Genomic DNA, 16,669 nt, shown 5'->3' with positions numbered 1-16,669 from the left:
TCTACCACATTCCACTGAGCATCTGGAAGTATCTGATAGATTAAATTCCTGGGACTTCCCTGGCAGCCCACTGGTTAAGTCTTCGCCTTTCAATGCAGGTGATATGGGTTTGATCCCTGATCAGAGAGCTAAGATCCCACATGACTCATGGCCAAAAAACCAAAACATAAAACAGAAGCAATACTGTAATAAATTCAATAAAGATTTTTTAAATGGTCCACATCAAAAATAAGAAAAATTCCTGATGGACTGTTAGTTACCAAAGGCAAACTGTTTCATCCTAGGTGCTCACACTGATGGACTGCCAGTGGCTGGCTTCATGAGGGAAGGTGAGAGCAGATAATCAACCCTGATGCTGGCAAAGACAGTGAGAGAGACTGAACTGGGGGACAGAGGTATACATGTAAGTGAAAGTGTTAGTCACTCAGGAGTATCTGACTCTTCGCAACGCCATGGACTGTAGTCTGCCAAGGCTCCTCTGTCCATGGAACTCTCCAGGCAAGAATACTGGAGTGGGTAGCCATTCCCTTCTCCAGGGGATCTTCCAGACCCAAGGATCAAACCCAGGTCTCCTGCACTGCACACAGATTCTTTATCATCTGAGCCATCAGGGAAGCTCATGTAAAGGAGAGCTATTACAGCAGGATAATCAAATGGACTGATGAGTGTAACTCGATAAAGAAAATCCTAGAAAGGTAAATATGATGGATATCATTTTTGTCATATCAGATCCTTTTCCACTCTTTTCTACCAAGCTCACTGCCTTGGGAAGCTGACTAATGTGGTCTACGATAGGCTCCCTTGCTCTCCAGATTTCAGATTTCAGCCCAGACAGGCTATCGGGAGAAGAGAGAGATCAGATTATTGATTCCTATAGCTATATCCCTTTGAGGTTGAGTCAGGCTGGCTAAATTTCTCAATCCAAAGGAGTTCACGGGGCCCCTCTGGAAAGCTCTACCACTCTCTCTTCTCCCGGGTTCTAGCAACCGCTCTCATTCCACATCCTTTCATTCAAGGATCATAACAATTCCACTGTTATTATCACTGGACATTAAACGCTCCCTTGTAGTTTCCCCCAACCTAATGTCACCTTTGTATATCACGCTTTCATTAAACCCCTCAGACCATCCTAATCTGAGTGTATAATTTTGAATTTGCTAGATGGCAACTGTGGATCATCCACAGACAGAGGCTGGCAGCAGCTGCAAAGGAAGACCTGGCATAAAAATGGAGATTATTAATAATGGACTCTGGGGAATCTGTACTTCCTTCTCACTGCTATAAGCACAAATTAAATGTAGAGACTTTTATCTTAGGAGATGGAATCAGAAAACTCTCTTTAAGATTATAGAATATTAGAGTTTAAAGGATATTAACTGCCATCTAGCTGGGCTCCCCTGTTATGGGTGTGGACTGAAGTCCACAGTAAGCTATCAAAGGGTGCCCTGTTAGTTACTTGCAGTGCTGGCCTTAGCATCCACAGCTTCTGGGTTCCTGCATATGTGCTCTTTCCATAAACTGCAGCATTGACCTCTACTTGACTGGGCTCCACTAGCCAACAAGAATTGAGGGCCTAGCCTGCATCCAATCTGGTGCTAACTGATGTGAGGAATAAAACAGAAGTGTAAGAGTTTCCTAGCAATTCTCAGTCTTGATCAATTAACAACTCATACAAACATTTAGGAAAAGAAGTACAGAAAGAGAGCGATGGCTGTGTGAATTAAAGGAGAATTGGACATTTTGTATGGCAAGGGCACTGCCAACCAGGATTAGCATTTGGCGATTTTAGAGGTTCCACATGAATTGTTGGTGAGAGTGAGGAAGTAGTAACAGTTAGGCTTGAGTACTAGCACAGTAATCACATTTAAGCATATAAGTTTTAACTATAGAATATAAAATACAAGTATGTGCTATGCTAAGTCAAGTCTGTTGTGTCCCATCTCTTTGCAACCTTATGGACTCTAGCCTGCCAGGATTCTCTGTCCTTGGGATTTTCCAGGCAAGGATACTGGAGTGGGTTGTCATGCTCTCCTTCAGGGGATCTTCCTGACCCAGGGATAGAACTCATGTCTCCTGCATTGGCAGGTGGGTTCTTTATCACTAACGCTACCTGCGAAGCCCAAAATACAAGTATATGAATCTATAAACATATTTGCTCCTACTTACAGAGATCATACTTCTAAATGACGGCTTAAATGAAAACATATTTTGGCAAATGAGAGGAAAAAAAGATGTTCTTATAATTTATGTATGTATGTATTATTAGTTAGCTATAACTGTGAAGTGAGGAGGGGAGGGAGATGATAGTGTGAAAGCCTACACATTTGAACACTTCTCCTTGGAAATCAAATATATGTCCTCCTACCTGTTTATTTTATAATTTGGTATAAGCAGCTGTAAACAAAGTTGAGAACCTTCTCAACAGGAATTGTAACTAGAATGCCTTCATTATTTTATTTTCACATATTCAATATTTTCCCAACTTTTCTCAACAGCGTTTATCAACATCTGAGAAGCTACCTGCTTGGGCTCTTATAAGGAGAAATTTCTTTAAGTTCAAAGAGCTATTATCGATTTTGGAATTTGCAGGGAAAAAAAGGTGATGTTTACATAAACAGTTAAAATGATCACTATTCGTCTTAAGGTTGAAATTATTTTGCTAACTACGATTTACAAGTGCTTCACAAATTCTTTAATTTTCACACTATGGCAAATGAGAGAGACAAAAAGGGTGATGATTCCCAAAGTGTGAGCCAAAAAAAAAATGTGCCATAAATTAATAATTAAGGAAAAATCTCAATAGAGAAGAAGAAATCGTCTTCAAAGACCTTTACCCAGGAAACTGTTCTTCACATAACATACCACTGAAAAGGTGGATCAAGTAAGCACATTTCCCAGTATGGGAACCGGTGTTACAAGCTCAAAGTCTCAGGGACAAGCACTTAACCTGAATGTGTGAAGCAGACAAGTCTTAGACAATAGAGAGCAGTAGTAGTGAGAACAATTAACTACCTGCAAAGGACAGTTTCCACCTATGCCCTCAAGTGTGTGTGTGTGTGTGTGTGTGTGTGTGTGTGTGTGTGTGTGTGTGTACAAACTATGGGCTAGACAAACAATGGACGAGGGTTGAATTCTGCCTACGGACCACCACTTCGTGATGCCCTTTCAAGGCAGACAAAGTTGAACACTTCTTGCTACACTTCACTTTGAGGAAATTTTTCATCCTTTGGGCCAGCTATTTCAGAACATTTCTAATGAAATCTGCAGACCACAGTAACCTGCTGTGGTCTGAATGCTGTCCTTCCAAAATCCATATGTTGGAATTCTAATCCACGAAGAAGATGATATTAGAAGGTGGCGCCTTCGGAAGAGCATAAGGATGGAGCCTTTGGGATGGCATTAGTGTTCCTATGAAGGACACCCCACAGAGCTCTCCAGCCCTTCTGCCACCTGAGGACACAGTGAAAAAGACACTGCCCAGGAACCAGGAAGAGAGCGCTCACCCAACCATGCTGGCACCTGATCTTGGACTCCCCAGCCTCCCGAACCATAAAAAATAAATCTGTGTTGTTTACAAGTCCTCTAGTCTCTAATATTCTGTTATAGTCACCCAGACAGACTGAGACAATCATCAACTCTTGCTTTTACTTTCCATTTCATAAGAAATATCAAAGACAAAACATTTCCTAGCTGAAAATGAATATATTAATTTTCAGTCTCATTTCCCAGGAATAAAAAAGGAATTTTATCAACTACATATCCTGTCTTCCAAGTTCTCCTGGTCTTTCTACACAGAGCTCAGGAGGAGAGATTCATGAGATTCCAGTTGTAAAGAGCAGCTCACTGATAAAAATCAAGTATAATCAAGATTACTAAGAACTACTGACATCCTAAATAGTGAGAATTGAACTGTAAAGCAAAGGATTAGCTTCGTTCTGTAGTTAAGAAAACAAAATGCCATTAACTAAATGTTGGTCTTATCTTGTAGTCTCTCCAGGAACCACAGTTTTGACTTGAAGCTCACCCAAGCATATTAATGGGAGACAGGATGTCTGCACGAGACAAGCCAGCTCAATTATCTGTGTTTCTCTATCGTGGCATTCGTCACTATGGGAAGGGAAGGCTGGTTCAGATGACACCCATATCTTATACCAGTACTTGTGTAACAACACAGTTTACATTTATTCCCACAGCCCATAGCCAAACTACTAAATTACTCACAAGTACAGCTGATGAACAGAGAATTCTACGTCAAAATTCCTAATTCATAAGGAAAGAGTTTTTGCTTAAGTACTTAAACACACCATGGATCTCAAAGATCCATGGATCTAAATGGTCTTGTGCATTTTTATATAGAATACACCTACTTTTTCCTTTCGGTACAGTCAGAATTCAGACAGGCAGAATTTAGGATAGAATTATGCGAGCAAAATCCTGAAAGGTTTTTCAAAGCTAGACTATAATTATGTCAAAAATACGTATGCACAGAGACTGGAAAGCAATTTTTAACACTCAAAATCATATTGGAAAGGTTGAATTACAGGTGCCTTTTTCATTTTGTAAAACTGTATTTTTATTGAAACAGTGGGAATTCAATAAAAATTATTTAAAGCTCAAGTACTCACCGTGGTTGGAAAGTAAGGACTGGTTTTGAATTTTTTCAAAGCCATAGAAGAAGTGTAAGTGCCCAAGAAGAGGATGAAAGACATGAGTGTAATATCAGGAACAAAACCACAGTTGTTGCCCACAAGCTTTCCTCCATATTTCAAACACTCCTTTGTCGTCAGAAATGCCCAGTCAAAGGTAGCATTATGGTACTGCAGAAGAAAAACATGAAACATTTTCTGGAGAACAGTGTGACATATCAAAAGCAGCTTTTGATCCTTGATGGACTATACGGGAATTTATACTAAAAACTTCTGTAGAACAGTCCAAGGATAAACCACTGAAGGGTGAAATCTGAGGAGGTGTTAATGGAATAACAGGTAAGGGGGGCCAGGAGGCTGACAGTTATTGAAAATACAGTGAGAATGATGCAATCCATTACCTGGTTTATACTACAACCCTACAATCACCCATCTGTTCAATAGACACAAACCACAAAGTCCTTTCCTGTGAACCTTCCTGAGAGTAAACCAAGACATAATAATCTCCTAAGTCTCCAAACGTGAGACTCTCTGAAACATATCTGATGTCCAAAAAAACTTGACTTCTGTGCTGCACAGCTTCTTGTGCTTCAATCTGATGGCCCTAGATTCAATGCTCTAAAGTTTATATTTGGCTAACCAATTTACCCCACACTTTCACAACTGAGCTATTTCTTTTCAAAATAACTAGAGATTGGTGACTTGAGGAACTAAACTCTAAAAATGTTGGAGATCTCTGCTTTTCCAATTGTGTATCCTAATGAAACACAGCTTTTCTTTTTGACTCCAGGGTCAGCATCATGAGCATCCATTGCTGGAATGTGTTGTGATGGGCTGAGCAGTAGGATATGGGATCTCCTTCCCTGTGTTTCATGGCCTCAAGCTCACAAGGCCATTTTCAAGTTTTCTTCTGTCTCTTGAATTGCGGTCACATTGCCAATGCTGCACTTCTCGATAGCAGTGTAATTCTGTTCCTATTCACTGTTTCCAAAATGCAGGAGAATCCTTTAGCTATGGTACTAGATAAGGCCAGGACACCCATTCTCCAGATGCTGAGTTTTAGCTGTTATAAGCTCACAGCTGTCTTCTTCTCTAGAAAACTGCCTTTCATGACATAAGAGCAGCCTCATTTGGAAGGTTATGCTCTCTTGCAGCCACTTACTGACCAACACTAATGGGGTGCTACTGTCCGAATATCTGGGCTCTCCTAAAATTCATATGCTGAAACCTTACCCCCATATGTGATGGTATTTGGAGGTAGAGCCTTTGGGAAGTGATTAGGTCAAGAGGGTGGTGCCTTCATGAATGGGATTTGTGCCCTTGCAAAACAGAGAGCTCCTTGTTCCTTCTGCCACGTGAAGACACAATGAGAAGACTATCTAGAACCAGGAAGCAGAGCTTCACCAGACATTGAATCTGCTGGTACTAGGAGTCAGACTTCCTCTTAGTTGCAAGGCTAATGTGTATGTCACGTGCTAACAGAAGAATAATTTGCGGACACCTCTCAAATAAATACAAAAAGATAAATTTTTCCTGTCCTTTGAAGGCAGGCATTCTACCTCACACCCAGTGCATCACCAATATCCTTTACTATTCATGCATTTTCTTGATATAAGTAATCTAGTAATAAAAGAAGATCACACACATAAAAGAAGAATCTCTGGCCAGAAAGAGTTCATATTTTTATAGCACTCAAAACGTAAAGTTCTTACATAAGTCAGGAAAAAAAAAATAAACTCTAGATTTTTCCCTGAAATATTAGTTTCAACTTGTAAACAGCTGACTTGCAAAATTACTCTTTTATTAAACTCTGTTTCTGAGAGGTGATTAATCAGTTTCATTTTGTTTTTCAGATTTCTGTAAATGGATATTTTTAAGCATACCTTTAAAGTTTAGAGGTCATAACAGGTAACAGATTTCTTTGGTTTAAAATAAACAAAAATTTATCATAATTTCAGCACTTTAATATCAGCAGAATCCTTCATTACAGCTGCAACTCCCCAAAGAGGTGACTGGCATTAAAACAATCTCAATAGGAAGCTTTATTGATTTTCTTAGAGAGATGAAAACTATACAGATGTGCAAGAAATGACAGACATGTTTCTTGCTTATGTCACCTTAAAATGCTAGTATCACATTTTTTGCATGCCTCAAATGATTCTCTGTGTTGTTGTACAGAAAATATAGCCTCCGACATCTTCTTCACTAAGGCTCCAGCATAAAATCTTTAGGTAGCATGTATAAACCTCGGTATCTACACCTTAACACACAGTTTCCTACTCCAATAGAACTTAAACTCTAGCTAATAACTGTATGCTCAGTTGCTCAGTTGTGTCCAACTCTTTGCGACCCGAGGGACTGCAGCCCACCAGGCTCCTCTGTCCATGGAATTTTCCAGGCCATAATACTGGAGGCTGCCATTTCCTTTGGACATGAAGATGTTTGTGGTGGAGAAAGAACCCAGTTATGGGTAAAAACAAGAATGGAGGAAGATGAAAGATTAAGATAGACAGAGAGGAAGACTGACTAGGTTCTGGCCTCTCTGGACCACAGATGGGTAAACCCAGAAAAGACTAGAGTGTCTGCAGACCGAAGGGACTGTGTGTCAACAAAAAAATAAGAAAGAGTGGACCAAGACAGAGGCAGAATTCAGTTTAGGATATAGCAAGCACCAAAAGAAATCTTAGTTAACTGAATGAATGAAATCACTCACCAAGATCCTAACATTTGACATATTTAAGGAAGACTTCCCGGTAGCTCAAATAGTAAAGAATTTGCCTGCCATGCAGGAGACCAGGGTTCGATTCCTGGGTTGGGAAGTTCCTCTGGAGAAGGGAATGGCAATCCATTCCAGTATCCTTGCCTGGAGAATTCCATGGACAGAGAAACCTGGTGGGCTACAGTCCGTGGGGTTGCAAAGAGTCAGACACGACTGAGCGACTAACACACACACCCACAAGGAAGATTATCTATGAATATAACTATTCTTTCTATCTGGAGGACAAAGTTAAAGTCAAATAAACTTTCAATTTAGATTATCAGGTAAAATAAAGTATTTCCAGTTATATATGAATTTCAAGTAAACAATGAATAACATTTTTCGTATGTCCCATGTAATATGTGGGGCTTTCCAAGGTGGTGCTTGTGGTAAAGAATCTGCCTGCCAATGCAAGAGATGCAAGAGACAGGGGTTCTACCCTTGAGTCTGGAAGATACCCTGGAGTAGGAAACAGAAACCCACTCCAGCATTCTTGCCTGGAAAATTCCACGGACAGAGGAGCCTAGTGGGCTACAGTCCATGGGTTCAGAAAGAGCTGGACAAAACTGAGCACACACACACACAACTATACACACACATACACGCAATATGTAGGATATACACTAAAAAAAAATTTTTGTTCATTATTTCTCTGAAATACAAATGTAACTGGGACTCTATTTCTTCCTAACTCTGATGATGCAACTTCGCTTAGACATAGGCTATTTTGAGTAACAAAACAAAAAGTGGAAGATTTAGCCAAAAGAAAACAGAAAATGCACTGGGCCCCTATTACATGGATAACTATGATAAGCTTTAAGGGAGCAATAAATAAGAATAAAAACAACATTTTATTATTGGAGAAATAAAATATGTCCATGTATATATTAACTAATAATGCAAGGCAGTAAAAGAAAGTGTCTAAACAAATAGTACAGAGATTAGTAGATCAGAAGAGGAGCTAATTAATTTCATTGAGCACAGAGAAGACAAAAGTTAAACTGCACCTTGAAAAAATGCCCAATCTCGATGGAACTCTCATACTCAAAAGGCAGTAGGCAGAAGAGTGGCAAGGCAACAGAACCAGGAAGGAATGCAGAGAGAGTAACGAAAGCCCATGGAGAGGGGCATAAACGTGACAAACTTTGGGTGTATATTTCTTCTCTACTAGCAGAAACAGAGAGGTACAGCATTAGATAGACACCATGAGCAATGATGTGGATCTGGGGACATATGATGCTTCATTCACTTATCTAATAAGTCCTTTAGGCACCACTTATGAAATGATCACCATGAGGAGGAACTCAGAGTGAATGGACCAGGTGGGCCAGAGCTGAGTGTCTGCGTAAATGGGCAGTGAGAGAAAAGATACAAAGGAAATGGGACTAAGTTGCTGAGGGTCTTAACTGAGCTCAATCTCATGAAAAGAGATTTCAAGCTGTTTTTTTCTGAATCTCATTTTCTAGAGAATGACCCTATTTGTATTGAGTGAATACATTCATAAACCTTAAAAGTAAAATGTATACTGAAGGATTACTTTTAAATTTTAAAATACCACAGCATCCTCCACAAAGACAAAAGTGGGGGATATACGAACGAGAATGGGCAAATGTTTGACAGTCACTGAAGCTAGGTGATGTGTATATATGCAGATTTATTGTACTATTCTATTTTAGGGCATGTTTGAAATTTTCCATAATATTTTAAAAAGTAGGAACATGTAATCTTTAAGGAGATTTAAGGACAGAATGGTTTGTGCACTTGACTTTCTTAATGAGATAAAATCACAAAAATGTTATGCACAGGAAGATTCATACGACATTCCATTTCCCATGAAAAGAATGTGAACTCCTAGAATCACCCTGAAGGTACATCAAATCAAAGCAGTTGTGCTTCCATGTCTGACTGCCAAGTGGAATTTATGAGACTGTAATAGGTCCTAGACCCATGATTAACAGCATCTCCATGTAGACATAATATATGTCACTGGGCAATACAATAAGTAAAAATTCAGACATAAAAATGAAAGATTCTACCTTGCTCCCTTTGAGTATCAACTGGTAAAATATATGCCTTTAAACAGTATATTTGTGTATTTATATACCTATGGGTAATGCTACAAATAAACATCTCAAGCTTAAGTAGTTAATGTACTCATTCAGGATTTTTTCCCTGCAGTGGGTAAGCTAGATTTGCAGTGATCTGCAATCTTACTTTATGATATATGGGATGTATATGAGCTGCAACTGTAGCTACATATATTGTTGTGGAATATCAAAAGTAATTGGTTGTCCTACTTATGATTAAGATATAGAAAGCTGCAGGAGACTGTTAGTAGTCCCAACCTAACAACCAAAGCACAAGGATAAAAACTGGAGTGGGCAGCCATTCCCTCCTTCAGGGGACCTTCCTGACCCAGGGATCAAACCCGGGTCTCTTGCATTGCAGGGGATCTTTTGTAATCTGAACCACCAAGGGAGTTCTCATAAGATCATAGTTTTAAAAATTCCACCAACAAGATAAGAATGTAAAAATCCTAAGTAAATTAAATGCCAAAAAGCTACAAGATCTTCATAGGAGAGAAGAGGTCCCTGACTGCCTCATCCCTGGCAGAGTAGCAGGTGGAAGATCATAGCAGGTGGAAGATCGTAGCAGGTGGAAGATCAAGGCACTGGAGGTCTCGAGAAATGAGCCACATTTTTCATGAATTTTTAATGATTCTGTAGTCTGGGTGACAAGTTAGAATTCTGTGAAGCCCTCCCTAGGCATCAACCAAGCCTGCATCCACCCACCAAACTTTCTAATTGTCTTTGCCAAATGCACAGAGTTCATATAAGGCTAGAGATTTGACATGGAGAAGGCAATGGCACCCCACTCCAGCACTCTTGCCTGGAAAATCCCATGGACGGAGGAGCCTGGTGGGTCGCAGTCCATGGGGTCGCTAAGAGTCGGACACGACTGAGCGACTTCACTTTCACTTTTCACTTTCATGCATTGGAGAAGGAAATGGCAACCCACTCCAGTGTTCTTGCCTGGAGAATCCCAGGGACAGGGGAGCTCGTGGGCTGCCGTCTACGGGGGTCACACAGAGTCGGACATGACTAAAGTGACTTAGCAGCAGCAGCAGCAGAGATTTGACAAGACAGCTGAGAGAAACACCACTTAGACACAGCAACTCCATCAAATGCAAGAAAGACACTTTCCTAAGACAGGAAGCAGGAAAGGACAGGCGAGAGAAATCCCTGTGAGGCCTTCAGGCACTTCTGAAAGGGCTAAGATAGCTGACCTCTGAAGGAGTGGAGTGAGCAGAGCAGTTGGGCAAAGATCTCCCAAGGCTCAAAAAGCTGGGGCCTAAAACAAGAAATAGGGCATTTCAGAGGACTTTCTGGGATGATGGAAATGTTCTCTATGTTTCTTCGGGTGGTAGTTACATGAGGTATAAAACTGTCAAAACTCATTGCAATGAGCACATTAAGAACTGTGCATCTTAACGTATGACTGAGTTTAATAAAAAATCAAATTATAAAAATAAATCTAACATGAAAAACAAATACCAACTGATCCATTCAATCATGTTTTCGTAAGAGAAACTTCTGACATTAGATTCTGAAATCTGTTCTCTGCCTCTGAGAGCTGGTAATCTCGATTACCAGCCAATTTCAACACTTACTGTTCAGATAGAGTGTGGATAAATCGTGGCTGGTCTCAAAGACTTACAGAGACCTTTGCAAGAATTTCGTTTGCAGGTTAGAGGGATATTCCAAGTGAGAAATCCATGGGAAAACTGATCAAAGAGGGAAAAATTTAAAGACACAATGACAGAAACACAGATGTAGAAAACAAACGTATGGACACTAAGGAAGAAAGCAGGGGATGAGGAGTGAGAGGAATTGGGAGACTGGAGTTAACACATATATACTATTGGTGCTATGTATAAAATAGGTGATGAAGGAGAACCTACTGTAGAGCACAGGGAACTCTACTTAATGCACTGTGGTGACCTAAATACGAAGGAAATCCAAAAGGGAGCAGAGATACGTACACATACAGCTGATTCATTTTGCTGTACAGTAGAAACCAACACACAACATTGTAAAGCAACTATACTCCAATAAAAATTAATTTAAACCAAGACACAATGATTCCAACAATAAAAGGAAATGTGGAAAACCTGGCTTTTTATTCTTGAAGGGTTGTTATTCCAATGTTCTCACCTCTGTCTAAATGCTCTCATGCCCTGTTTTTCCTGCTCTTTCCCCTGAAAACAGACCCACACCACTAGGAAGAAGAGAGCTTGTCTTCATGCTAATGAAGCTGAAGAACAAAGGCCTCCCTTGCTCTGACAGGATGTTCTTGGGGCCCTGTGAGAGGGAGTCTCACGGTGCCCAAGGGCTGCCCGTCACTTTTACAGCATCTTCTTTCCTGACCTAATTATTGCTGAATGAAAAGAAGGAGATGAAGCCCTGTTGACTGTAGGTCCTAGGAAAGGTTCAGGCTAGCCAAGCTAGGGTGGCCAAACACACAGAGGACCCAGTAGGTGGTCAGAAGCAGCGGCTACCAATTTCTTCTCTCCACCAACCTGAGTGATGGTGGCAAATGGCCTAGCAGAACAATAAGAATACCTGAAAAGAATAAAAATAGCACCGGACATTGACCAAGAGACAAGTATACGTGCCAGCTATTTTGCTGGCTGCCTATTTATTAATCTGGCTCTTCTAGCGTCTCAGGGAAATACTCTTCTCATCATCATTTTACAGATAGGAAGCTGAGAAGCTTCCATAGCTTGTGATTTAAGTAGTGGAGTCCTGCATTTGCAACCAGGCAGTCTGGCATGAGAACTCGGTATCTGTAAGTCCTTCTACATGATATGCTGTTCTGCTTTCCTAAAGAATGGAAATAGGCAGATTTTGGAGTTAGAAAGCCTGAGTTCAAATTCTGATTTTACTGTCTACTGGTCATATGGCCTTTGAAAAGTTAAGTAAGCTTTATAAGCCTCTGATTCATCTATAAAATACAGGTAACACCATAACTCATAAAGGTATTGTGAGGAGTATAGACAATTAATGTAAATAGCCTGGCCCCTATTAGGTGCTATAATTGATGATAATAAGTCATATTACCTTTCTAACATTCATTTCTGGGTCATGTATATATATGTGTGTGTGTGTGTGTGTGTGTTTATGCAAAGTATACATAAAAGGACTGATACAGATAGAAAAGGAGAAATGAAGACTAGAAAAAAGTTGTCCTTTATAATTACATACACACACACATTACGTATTTTGCCCTAAATTCTTCTCTAGAGAAGCTGGACATAGAAACTGAACATTAATTAAGGTACATAATTGATACACACACGAGGGGACTATTACCCTGGAGTACAGAGCATTCGTAGGGATGAAGAGAGTAAACAATAGTAAACATTCCAATTTGAAAACACTGAAGCATCATGGTGCACTAGCAATACCACAGGTTATGGAACCACCCAAATTTCAGTTCAATCTTTGTTCTACTAACTTATGGCTACATGACCTAAACCAAGAAAAGGTTATTTACCTTCTGGGGCTTCAGTCACTCTCATTTATAAAATGGAGATAATTATGCCTGGTAGGTTATGTAAATGATCACAATACACATTAAGGTTTACAATAATGATAATATGTATAAAACACCTGGTCTCTTGTAGATGCTTTATAAATGGTAGCTAAATTATTATCATTAGTGTGAGTGTACTTCACAATCATATGAGAAGTCAACCTCAACTTCCATTTGTTTTCCATGAATCTTATAGTGACATCTTAGTATAATTACATGTCAATTGCTAGAGTCTCTCCAGGACTTGCCCAAAGACAGGACTTAAAAATTTATTAGTTCAGGGCTTCCCTGGTGGCTCAGATGGTAAAGAACCAGCTGGTAATTCAGGAGATTCAGGTTCAATCCCTGGGTTGGGACAATTCCCTAGAGAAGGAAATGGCAACCCACTCCAGTATTCTTGCCTGGAGAATTGCATGGACAGAGGAGCCTGGCGAGCTACAGTCTGTGGGGTTACAAAAGTTTGACTGAGGGACTAACATTTTCACTTTAAAGCTTTACTTGATTAGTTACAACAAGAATTAAGTTAGGAAACAATCTCTTTTGAAGTCATTGGAAGTAAATGTTTTATTAATTTTTATTCCAAATTAACCATCTTAATTAGTTACATATATATTTTAATTAGGTTTTAAGTAAGTTTCTTAAAAGTCTAGAAGGAAGTATTTTTCTCTGTTTTAAGTTATATCCTTTTAGGCACCAGGTCAGCTGGCTCAAAGATTGAAAACTGAATTTTTTTCTCTATGTGGCCCTTAAGACATATACGTATCTCGTACACACACACACAGACACACACACTTGTGCACGCACGTGTGCTCTCAAACATGGATGAAACAAAGAGGCAAAGTTTGGAGAAAGGCAGAGAAAACAGTAAGAAAAGAAGTCAAGAGAGCCATTGAATGTGAAAACGAGAGAAACAAGGTCAAGTGAGAGATATTCAGGAAAGATACAAAGCGTCATCTTTGAAAGGGATGTTGTGGGCACTGATTATATAATATCTCCAGAAGTGTTCTGGTCTCCTGAGAGATGGGCACTCTATCAGGACAAAGTATTATGGTTTCTGCCTTTATAACTGAAAGACTGAAATTCCTTGGTAAGATTCCATGTCCAGTGCAGAAGGAACACAATTGCAAGTCTGAAACAGCACTTGCCCCTTTTTCTCCAACACAAAAGTCTTCTTCCAGTGTGTGACCTTCCATGCAAAACAGCTCATTTTTAAAGCTTAGTTCCAGTCTCTTAAAGAGCCTTGGTTACAAGCCATGGGAAAGGATATCATGTGACAGAGGCACAGTCCTTTCTAAGTGACACAGGAAACATCCTGCTACAATCACCCTCAGTGAAGAGAACACAGCACCATCTGGTCATCAGAAGAGTTTGTAATCATACTAGAAACAAAGAGAGGATTCCATGCTCCCACTTCGCAACGTACCTCACTTTCCCTTGTGAAAATATTTAAAGCTGATAATTAATGGATATAGCAGTCAAATTCCTGAGAAGGTTTGAAAATTGTGTTATAGGAATAAATACTGAAGTTTGAAAGAAAAAAGGAAAAGAAAAAAAAACAGTTGATCAGAGTGCAGAAAGTGTTTTTTCTTTCCCTACAATATCACTGACTATTAAATATGTATTCAGACTAGGATCGCTGAATGGTAGGAAACATCATATCATGAATATTATAATTAGAATATATAATATGCAAATGATTTAAAATATTAAGTCACTTACCATGTTAGAAGAAGAAATGGTTGGCAAATCTTCAGGAGCTAATGTGGTATCATTAGACACTGAGATATTAACTGTAAGAAAAATACCATTTTTTACTATAAAAATAAGATTAAAGTGACCCATATTCATAATTAGTAATTTTAAAAAAGCAGGAAATGGCATTTAAAAAATGTCTTCAACAAAAACATAAAGGCACAATAAATTTTTCTTTATTATAACTGTATTTACCTTTCACCTAGATTAAATAACCAAAAATTTGGATACATCTTTTATGTTCTAATTTGAGAAGAAAGAATGACAAATATTTAAGGAGATGATATTGTAATTTGTTTAAGGTTTCAAAAGAAAAAGAAATCTCCTCTATTACAAAAACGCATTCAACATATTTTACCTAGTGGAAAAAAATGACTGTTAATAAGTGAGGAAATTGGTTGATTATGGCTTCACATACAGTTAAATCTTATAAATTGAAGCTTTACTAATTAAGAATCATCTGATTCTGGAACTGTGGAATTCATAGGAGGCAGTATATCTCTACAAAATGTGTGCATACAAAAAAATACTAAATAGTGAATTATATATAATTTATTATAATGGGCATGTACATTTAATCTAATTTTAAATTATCTTTATATAGTTTGACATCATTTGTTGAATTAATAAGATGTCACTTGCATAACAACTTCTTGGGCTCCAAAATCACTGCAGATGGTGACTGCCGCTATGACATTAAAAGACACTTGCTTCTTGGAAGAAAAGCAATGACAAACCTAGACAGCATAATAGAAAGCAGAAACATTACTTTGCTGACAAAGGTCTGTCTGGTTAAAGCTATGGTTTTTCCAGTAGTCATGTATGGATGTGAGAGTTGGACCATAAAGAAAGCTGAGCACCAAAGAACTGATGTTTTTGAACTGTGGTATTGGAAAAGACTCCTGAGGGTCTCTCAGACTGCAAGGAGATCAAACCAGTCAATTCTAAAGGAAATCAACCCTAAATATTCATTGGAAGGACTGGTGCTGAAGCTGAAGCTCCAGTAGTTCAGCCACCTAATGCAAAGAACTGACTGATTGGAAAAGACCCTGTTGCTGGGCAAGATTGAAGGCAGGAGGAGAAGGCAACAACAGAGGATGAGATGGTTATATGGCATTACTGACTCATTGGACATGAGTTTGAGCAAGCTCTGGGAGTTGGTAATGGACAGGGAAAGCTGGTATGCTGCAGTCCATGGGGTTACAAAGAGTTGGACATGACTGAGTGACTGAACTGAACTGTAGAACCTAAATTATTTATTAAACCAACACTCCTCTTTGAAATATTTTATTGTTTTCTTTCAATTTATGAGTCCAAAATCAAAACACAGCATGTCAAAAGTATTCTATAAGATTTTTCTTTATCAGATAAGCCATTTTCCTACTACATGGAGCTTTATGTATTAGAAAAATATGGAAATATGAAAAAGCACATCAAGTTTTTGTTTTTGAGGATCACAAAGCTCACTCAATATCTAAACTGCTAATTACTGTTTGGTCCCAGATCATTCCCACCCCCAACCCAGGCCCCAACATCTGTAACTTGTCCTCTTAGTTTGGCATGTTTTAGGTCTCACTTATATAAACTTTTTAGAGGAAACAAACAGGTTTATTTGACTGCTGAAAGTTAGAACATAAGAGCCCTGAAGGAAGTATGCACTGTTTTTTCCCAGAATCTGCCCAGTCTGGCACTTAGCTAACAGGAGCTCAAAAATATTTATTGATTATTCAACCTTAAAAAAACCAAATCCTGCCACTTTCAAAAACATGGATGAACCTGTAGGACATTATGTATGCTAAGTAGCATAAGTCAGACATGGAAAGATAAAACTGCATGATATCATTTATATGTGGAATCTTAAAAACAAAAAAAGAAGTCAAACCCATAGAAATAGAATAGAATGGTGTTTACTAGGACT

The 16,669-nt window shown here is 39.0% G+C and overlaps 1 protein-coding gene across 5 annotated transcripts in view; it reads right to left on the bottom strand.

Moving 5' to 3' along the window:
• The window catches only part of SLC4A4 (solute carrier family 4 member 4), a 363,163-nt gene that overhangs the window by 47,369 nt on the left and 299,125 nt on the right, over positions 1–16,669 (bottom strand). For all 5 annotated transcript variants that reach the window (XM_027544701.1, XM_027544703.1, XM_027544702.1 and 2 more), the window contains exons 15-16: positions 14,719–14,789; positions 4,626–4,817 (exon numbers count right to left, since the gene is read on the bottom strand). In XM_027544701.1, the coding sequence (XP_027400502.1) occupies positions 4,626–4,817; positions 14,719–14,789 (263 nt within the window). The remainder of the gene's footprint in view (positions 1–4,625; positions 4,818–14,718; positions 14,790–16,669) is intronic.

Source organism: Bos indicus x Bos taurus, chromosome 6, assembly GCF_003369695.1.
Source record: "Bos indicus x Bos taurus breed Angus x Brahman F1 hybrid chromosome 6, Bos_hybrid_MaternalHap_v2.0, whole genome shotgun sequence".
NCBI classification, from domain to species: domain Eukaryota; kingdom Metazoa; phylum Chordata; class Mammalia; order Artiodactyla; family Bovidae; genus Bos; species Bos indicus x Bos taurus.
The sequence above is the reverse complement of the archived record's forward strand: the minus strand, read 5'-3'. Positions and strand labels throughout refer to the sequence as shown.